General features: G+C 42.4%; 1 protein-coding gene across 1 annotated transcript in view; it reads right to left on the bottom strand.

Annotated features, from left to right (window-relative positions):
- The window catches only part of DNAH9 (dynein axonemal heavy chain 9), a gene marked incomplete at its 5' end in the record, with an annotated part of 193033 nt that overhangs the window by 116597 nt on the left and 66913 nt on the right, over positions 1–9523 (bottom strand). The window contains 2 exons of the mRNA XM_080993517.1: positions 1263–1470; positions 3711–3884. Coding sequence (XP_080849643.1) covers positions 1263–1470; positions 3711–3884 — 382 coding nt within the window. The remainder of the gene's footprint in view (positions 1–1262; positions 1471–3710; positions 3885–9523) is intronic.

The following is a 9523-nucleotide window of genomic DNA, read 5'->3' on the forward strand; positions in this document are numbered from 1 at the left end:
ATGATGAACGCAGTGTCCGGGATGGTTTATATGGGGAGAGGCAGTCCTTAAGGTATCGTGGTCTTGAGCCATGTAATGCTTTATAGGTCAAAACCAGCACTTTGAATTGGGCTGGGAAACTCATTGGCAGCCAGTGCAGTCAGATCAAGATTGGTATAATATGCTCAAACAGTCTTGCCCCAGTGAGCAGACTGGCTGCTGAATTCTGCACCAGCTGAAGTTTCCAAACCATCTTCAGAGGCAGCCCTATGTATAACACATTGCAGTAATCTAACCTAGAGGCTACCAGAGCATAGACAAGAGAAATTAGGCTATCCTTGTCCACATAGGGATGCAGGTGGGCCATCAGCTAAAACTGATGGAAGGCACTTGACACTACTGAGGCCACCTGAGCCTCAAAAGTGATAGCAAAGGATCCAGAAGTACCCCTAAGCTACATACTTGCTCTTTCAAAGGGAGTGTGACCCCATCAAGAGCAGGCAACCTCCCATCCATCTGGTCTAGAGAACCACCCACTAAAGCCTCCTCGTTTAAGACTCACTACTTTAAATTTAGTCTGACTTATAAATTGACAAATATGATGGCATTTACCCTCTCCTTTCAGGGACATGGGTGGTGCTGTGGTCTAAACCACTGAGCCTCTTGGGCTTGCCGATCGGAGGGTTGGTGGTTCGAATCCCTGCGGTTGCTCGGTCCCAGCTCCTGCCAACCTAGCAGTTCGAAAGCACACCAGAAGTGCAAGTAGATAAATAGGTACCGCTCCAGCAGGAAGGTAAACGGTGTTTCCGTGTGCTGCTCTGGTTTCAGTGTTCCGTTGCACCAGAAGCGGCTTAGTCATGCTGGCCACGTGACCTGGGAAAACTGTCTCCAAACAAATGCCGGCTTCCTTGGCCTGTAAAGTGTGATGAGTGCCGCAACCCCAGAGTCGTCTGCAACTGGACTTAACTGTCAGGGGTCCTTTACCTTTTTTTTTCCTCCTCTCCTTTTATGTATAGATTACTCTTCAACATGACAAAGGATTCTGTTTACTCTCTGAGTTGCGATTGTTATACTTCCAGTTATTCGTTTATGTGAAACTATTTTAAAATGCAAAAGCAACTCAGAACAACAGCTTCAACACTTCAGTTCAGCTATACAACAATTTCTTCTTAACCCCCTTTGATTTGGAGTATGCATTTATTCTGAGTGCCTCATAGCACAATTTATTCTACCTTAGTAGCTTCCCTTTTCATTTACCCTTTTCATTTCACCTACTTATTTACCTTGCAGCATGGCAGACGTGGTGTAGTAATTAAAAGGAACGTTCTTCACCAGGTACTCCTCGGAATCCAGCAGAGACAGTTTATCTCCTACAATCACAGACTTCCCTGTGCCTGCATTTCCCACCAACATGACTGGTCTGCGTTTCTCCAAGAGCTGATCCATGAAGTAACGCACCCGGATGGTCTCAGTGGTGTGTACCAGGCAGGCCTGATGGGAGAATGAGAGGCATCTGTAATGAGCCCCACAGCACCCTACATATCTAAGAAGGGCAAGTCAGAAACATGGAACTGGTAGTTGGCACTGTGTGGCATCAGCTGAAGTGTGGCCCCTTCCCCCAGCCCTCCACTGATAACGATACCACTGATAACGATAACAATAAGTGCTTTTGCGCTTAGGGCTGTTTCCAATGTCGCATATGCTTCAAAACACAAGGAAGCAAACAGAAAATATTTGCAGACACACAGAGAGACGTGTGTCTTTTAAATGTGGAAAGAAACAGACCCAACCACTGAAGACAAGCAGCTTGTTAAGAAGCTTGTTTCCTGCTTGGCAGGGGGTTGGACTCGATGGCCCTTGTGGTCTCTTCCAACTCTATGATTCTATGATTCTATTCTATGATTCTAAGGTGCATATTTGGAAGCACAAACAGCAACTCGTAGATTGGACTGGTTCATTAATGCCTCCAAGTTAATTTCCAAGTAGGCCTGGTTGGCTCGAAAATCCTCTCCCAGGTGTTCAGTATCAGGAAAGGCCAACTTGCAGAACTCACACAACTACTTCCACCCATTACGCTTCTTCCTAGCCTCACTGACTCACACCAGCAACATTTGCTTCCTTTCACTGCAGACAACACTGCCTTGGATCAACTGTAGGGGCTTAGGCAAAAGCACAACAGCGCATGAACCACAGCCCGCCTTCCAAAGAAAAGTAACTTGCTATGCGGAGTGCAGGTCATCTGCACACACTCTTTACCTAGCATTTTGGGGAGCCTGGGGAATAAGAATATCAGAAAGGCAAGTGGTGACCCCATTTTGAGACTTTAATAATCCCACAGCCCTAGACAGCAATATAGCCATGCGATGTGCACCAGATAATATCAAACCAAATGAATGCTTATATTGCCAGTATCCCTTGTGAACATCCTGACACACAAAAATAAGAACTGTATTTTCTAAGTGTGTTGCAGAATGCCAAAATGTGGCTGGAGAAAAGGGAAATGAGCAGAGGAGAAAAACAGCAAGGACATATACTTCATCAGTGTCCCGTACTGGGCTCTCTTTTGAGTAACACTACTTGCCACAGTCAGATGCTTGCTCTCTGCAAACAAAATATTGTGTGTGTGTGTGTGTGTGTGTGTGTGTGTGTTTCCTTAAGGAGTGATGAATAAGCCAAATGCTGTTTGCTTATTAAACTCAGTTATAATTTCATTTGGCTATTTCCAACTAGATGGAATCAGAACCTGTCATTGCAAGCATCTTTGCACAACATTAGTCAGAGGCCAATACATTGAAACAATAATCCCACTGAAACAAGAGCAGAGAGATTCAGTTAAGAGCCTGGGATCACAGGCTGTTCTCTGTGTAGAGACCTTTTTTCAGGCAAACTCTGCCCCCCTACGGCCTGCAGGCCAGGGTACAGATATCCAACTTTCTATCAAAATGACAACTTCAATACCAGTCTATAATAAATATAAGTGAAAGAGGATAAATCAGACCTGCCTCTCATAAGTGCTCAAAAACTAGGAACTATGCATCAAAAAATGCAAAGATTGGCTTTGAAACAGAACCAGTAAATAAAATGAATTCATCAGGGGGCTTCTTGTCTATCTGAATCCTTGATTATCTGTGAATGCCCTCCAACAAACACACAGTTCCATTCACTGCAGTGTATCTAATGCTTTGGTCAGAAAGCTGCTAAAGGTGCTCCACAGCCTCAGTATATCAGCTGTTTCTCTGGGCATAAAGGCTGTTCAAGGTAACACACTTAGTGTGAAATGGTTATCCACAAATATCTGCAATCTCAATATTTGGTCAGAGACAACCATTCATCCTCCGTGCAAGAAGGGATACTCCAGCACACTCCTTTACATGAACTTCTTTTCAATGAACACTGCCCAATTCATTGAAAAGGCACTGTCCAATCATTATAACCACCCAAAAACAAGGAAAAGCACAGCCAGGAGCAGCAGCAGCATGGAAGTGGCAGCAGAGAAGGGGATCAGAACTGAACAGCAACACCATGAATGACAGGAGCACAGGTAAGGCTACCACTCCTGCAATAGGTGACTGTATGGCCATTCTAGTAGGCATAGCATCAGTTCTCTACTTATAAAGCAGCATTCAGTACCAATGTGCAAAAATTAACGGAGACAATATGCTTACACATTCTTAACCAACCTCTTTGTTTAACATTGTCTCACAAACACACACATAAGCATAATTACCTACCTGTAGTGGCATTTCTGGATCAAAGTCAAATTTGGGGATGAGCTTGGACCAGAGCTCAAATTTCTTTGTTTCTGGGTCAATGTAAAAGTCAAAGACTGTTCCATGGGAAGGAAACTTGATGGTCTTGAACTCCGTCACCCACCATTTACTAAATTCGACCCTGTAGTCTACAAGCTGCCAAAAAAAATGTGGAAGAGGATTTAATGCACAGATAAATCACTTTTTTATTAGCATCATCGCCATTATTATATTATTAACATTATTACAGTTTGTTTATCAGCTTTTGGCCCAAGGGCACCTAAAGTGGAGAACAGCATATTAAAAACAAAATATACAGTAAAGTAAGAAAAAATGCCATAAAATCAATGAAGACAATATAACACATAAAAATCACAACACAGGAGGATCAGAAGAAAGCCTTCCCAAGCTAGAGGATTAAAGAATGCTGTCACCAACCTTGCATTATATATACTGAAAGGCTAAAAATCTGAACAATGAGAAATACTTCTTGCAGGAGGAAAGCTAGCCCCAAGTTGAATAACTAAGAGTGGTCTCACCAGCACCCTAGCTATTCAAGGGTTCAGGGTGAATGAATAATTGGTGCCAACAGGCGCCATTTTAAAAATAAAATAAGATTAGGAACCCTTGCAATATTAATGGTTGTCACAAAGAGAAAATGTTCAAAATTTTACCTCATGCTTTCTCGGCAGGTGCAATCCTCAACAAAGGTTAGGATAAAAAGTATGTGGCCCTCACCCCTAAGCCAAGTCAGTAGAATGTCCCTAAGGACCTTGCATTAGCAAACCACCCTGACAGGGGCGGATCTACTATGAAACTAATGAAGCTCAAGTTTCAGGGGCCCTAATCCCAGAGGGGCCCCAGAAGGGACTTTATTCATGCATAAAGGTAAAGGGACCCCTGACCACTAGGTATTTACTGTATTTACTGTATTTTTGGTTTCTATGGAAGCCGCCCAGAGTGGCTGGGGAGGCCCAGCCAGATGGGCGGGGTATAAATAATAAATTATTATTATTATTATTATTATTATTATTATAGGTCCAGTCGTGCCCGACTCTGGGGTTGCGGCGCTCATCTCGCTTTATTGACCAAGGGAGCCGGTGTACAGCTTCCGGGTCATGTGGCCAGCATGACTAAGCCGCTTCTGGCGAACCAGAGCAGCGCAAGGAAACGCTGTTTACCTTCCCGCCAGAGCGGTACCTATTTATCTACTTGCACTTTGATGCGCTTTCGAACTGCTAGGTTGGCAGGAGCAGGGACCAAGCAACGGGAGCTCACCCCGTCGTAGGGATTCGAACCACCGACCTTCTGATCGGCAAGCTCTAGGCTCTGTGGTTTAACCCACAGCGCCACCCACGTCCCTTTATTCATGCATACATTTCCCTAATATTCATCCTCCCCACATAACCTGAAAACTATAAGGCATAGGGGAACTTTATTCACACCAGTCACTCTGACATGTGAGATAATCCAGTAGAGCAGTTTTAAACAAAGTCTGGGATGTAGCAGTTCATTTTAAAAAATTAATAAATCTGGTGATCTGTCATGGAACAACCCCACTGAAGAAGATAGCAGTAGTTACCCAGACCTCATTGCTGTTTGCGAAGGGGCACTCATAACAGTTCCACCTTCAGGGCCCCCAAAATGTAGGTCTGCCACTGCATCCTGATGCCTGCTGGTGTCTTCACACAGCAACCTCACATGCTGCTTGGTCTTCACGTGTGGTCGAAATGGAAACCTGCAAGCTACACCTTGGCAGCTTGGCAAGTTTTTAAGTTTCATACTTTTCCAACTTTCTTCTCTTCTGGGAAAAAAATCCTTCCAGAACACTGCTTTCCTGTCATTGGAGGTTTTTTCCCCATTTTTAAGGGAAAAAATATCCGTACTCTTATGTCACTAAACAAATAATTATCTATGATGGGGCCTGATGCAAGATCTATCAGAGTTAATTAAGCTTGTGTAAACAACTAGGCAATCAAATTGATCAGCCAAAGAAAGCAGAAGGCTCACATCAAGCTGTTCATAGCAAAATCTTTGTCCATCAATCACCACTAGCTTGCAATTTACTTTGTCAAAGTCCTTGCCCCAGAACAGGAAAACAGATGCCAGAACACAACCGGTGCGCATTTCTTTCATGACACAGTGACAGTGTACGCCTACCTTAATTATAAATCTTACAGCTGCAAGATTTGTAAATATCATGATTCGTTGAAAACGCCAATTGCGCAGGGCAAAGTACAGTTCACCAATAATCAGCCTGCCTTCCAGAGAAGGGCATCACTTTTATGTGTGTCCTTCACAGCAAAGCATCAGAGATGTATTCACAAGGGCACCAGATGACTGTCGTGTGGAGCTAAAAGTGTTAATTATCTGCTACTCAGTATCACGTGAAAGTGTTATTGGCGGCCCTATTACTATTCGAGGTTGTGCAGAAATGCCATGACCTGTTCAGTTGCAAGTTTGCTAGTGCCATACGCCCCCCCCCAACACATGCACACAAACAAACACATAGAGAGAGAGAGGGAGGGAGCTTTGCTGCCTAGTCCTAGATCCTTTTTGTTCACCAAGTGCAATTTCAATACTAAATGCAACCAAACAAAACATTAGGACTGAAGTCTTCAAGGGCTGGATCACACATGCATGTTACGTCACTTGTTTCTGTGCTCAACATTTGATAACTCACAACCTATGTAATCCAATACAACTGAAAAACCTTGTGATTTTGGAGTGATATGCGTTAGCATTAAATTAATAATCTACAATGGTTCGTTCACATATGCTCATTGATGTTGAAGTCATAAAATTTGTTTAGAAAATGTTACAGGTAGGTAGCCGTGTTGGTCTGCCATAGCCGAAACAAAATAAAAAAATTCCTTCCAGTAGCACCTTAGAGACCAACTAAGTTTGTTATTGGTATGAGCTTTTGTGTGCATGTACACTTCTTCAGATACACTGAAAACAGAAGTCACCAGATCCTTATATATAGTGAGAGGGTGGGGAGGGGTATTACTCAGAAGGGTGGTGGGAATGGGTGATTGGCTGATAGGTGTGGTAAACCATTAAAACCATGGAGAGACCCGGTCTGAATAGAGACATTGGATTCTTATCTCATTATGCATGATAAAGCTATTTTTAGCCATTCAAATGCCAACAGTGCCCTTCGGCTCTCTATATTGGACAAACAGGCCAAACCCTACACCAAAGGACAGATAAAGGAACAAATCTGACATCAGGAATCACAAGACAGAGAAACCAGTAGGAGAAACACTTCAGTCTCCCAGGACATTCTGTACAAGATCTCTAAGTAGCTGTCTTATTACAAAAGAATTTCAGAAATAGACTGGAAAGAGAAGTTGCTAAATTGCAACTTATTACCAAACATTGGATTCTTATCTCATTATACATGATAAGCTATTTTTAGCCATCTCACCCTTTGCTTTTTCCTATAAGACCAGTCGTTAACAGTCATCAACAGGTTTACCACACCTATCAGCCAATCACCCATTCCACCACCCTCTCACTATATATAAGGGTCTGGTGACTTCTGTTTCAGTGTATCTGAAGAAGTGTGCATGCACACAAAAACTCACACCAATAACAAACTTAGTTGGTCTCTAAGGTGCTCCTGGAAGGAATTTTTTAATTTTGTTTAGAAAATGTGTATGAGTGTGGGTTTCTAAAATTTATTTCTATTGTATGCTGTAACTTTTTGTATGCTTTAACTTATCGTTGTACATTTTTAAGTGACAATTTTATTGCTTTATCTTTTTTTTGTAAACGGCTTTGAGGTTTTCTCTACAATCAAGCGGTATGTAAATTTTATTAAATAAGTAATAAAACGATCACATTCAGGTTTTTTAGTTACCCAGTGCAGGCAACAGCTTTGCTTCCACACAAACTTCCCAGAAGTGCTTCAAAGAGAAACCCACCTAGCCTAAAGGTAGCACACAAAGGATGGTGAATGAAACACATTGAACCAGACATTGCTGCCTACCCAACCTCCAACTCTCAATGAATTCTTTATGGATTATATTCCCCAGGTTTATCAGCTTCAAATGCTTTTCCAATACAGCAAATCAGCTGAGGCCATGAGTCAATTTCACTGAGGTTAACCAACTTCCACTAGGGAGCAATATACACCCCCCCAACAAACATGAGCTATCAAAGCTTCCAGTCTTCCTCACAGATAATCCAGAGGAGCTGTGTTCTCACCTCACATATTATTCAAAGCCTCCGCAGATTTGTTCTTACTTAAAATAATGCTCATTCCATGTAAAGGGGCCAGTACTTTTTTCTTATTAGTTGCAAAGGGAGTGTCTGCTGCATAAATAAGGCCTCTCCTTTAAATAAAATAAAAAATGCCACCATACAACTTCTGGTGCTCCTCCAGCTTCTGGTGCTCCTCAGCCTCCACCTCTCTCTTTTTACCATTACAGTGGTACCTCGGGTTAAGTACTTAATTTGTTCCAGAGGTCCGTTTTTTAACCTGAAACTGTTCTTAACCTGAAGCACCACTTTAGCTAATGGGGCCTCCTGCTGCCACCGGAGCACGATTTCTGTTCTCATCCTGAAGCAAAGTTCTTAACCCAAGGTATTATTTCTGGGTTAGCGGAGTCTGTAACCTGAAGCATATGTAACCTGAAGCATATGTAACCTGAGGTACCACTGTACTATTAAGATTTTTATTGATTTTAATTTTTTAGAAGCAACACCAAAATATGTTACCCACATGATCTACCAACTGCCCTTCCTCACTTTAGACCATGTAAAAGAGAGCAAGGAAAAAGCAAATAAGAAAGAAGGAAGGCTGAGAGAAACTGGCTCTCTTTTTACACTAAAATAACATTAAACTGAAGGAACTCAAGTAACCCTCACTGCCAGAGGAGTGATAAATTTCAGCTGCTCACGTAATGGAAGCTTGCTGATCTTAATGCTTTTACCTCCATCCCTGCTTTTTAGAGAGGGACCTTCCTGCCCACCTCCCAAGCCTGCAATAGTGGGAAGGCATTCATATTGTTTATTCTGACATTTCAGCAGCAAAAGGTCAGAACTAAGGGCAATTTCTATGGCGAGCAATAAACAGATTTTATATTGGATCATTTTTCACCGGATCTTTGCTTGTTCTTATTCAGACTACAGCACTCCGGATCCTTAGCTCTGACATTTACAGAGAAGCAGAGAAAGAAACATGGAGTTCACCATTAAGAGCAACGTTGGGGGTGGGGGGAGTTTGTCTGATCAGAACTCCAAATGCACATTGCAGAATAGTCCTGCAGCAAGCATAGATGCTTTCAGAGGATTTGGCACATTCTGCTAGGGAAGAGAGAGCAGAAACCCACATGGTGACTTGGAAAATTTCAGAGAAAATCATGAATTCCAACCCAAGTCCTGCAAGAAAATGGCTTTCATTCAAGCAATAAGAATTCATTATGTTTATGGGTGGAAGGAGAGTTTGATGCAGCAGCAAAAGCTCAAGGATATCAGCCTCATAGGTATCAACGAGGTCAACTAAACTAACTGCAATGGCTGTGATCCTGGTTATGGCAGAGGTGTATCTTTGTAATTGGTACAAGCTCTTGCAGCAGCCTATTCCTTCATTCTGGGGCACCCAGTTCCTTCCCCCTTAGTGGAGAATCAGCCTCTGTTAATGTGTTTAGAGGAAAAGATTGGCTGTTTGAAGGCCAAGAAGAATGGGGTGATAGATTCAGAAAAGTTTTTTTTTAATAGTTATTTTAAAAAGCAAAAACAAGCACGTGCCAATTAAAATATGTATGATCTGCATGTGCAAGTAACCA

The sequence above is a fragment of the Podarcis pityusensis genome, assembly GCF_964106645.2.
Source record: "Podarcis pityusensis genome assembly, chromosome: 2".
NCBI lineage: Eukaryota > Metazoa > Chordata > Lepidosauria > Squamata > Lacertidae > Podarcis > Podarcis pityusensis.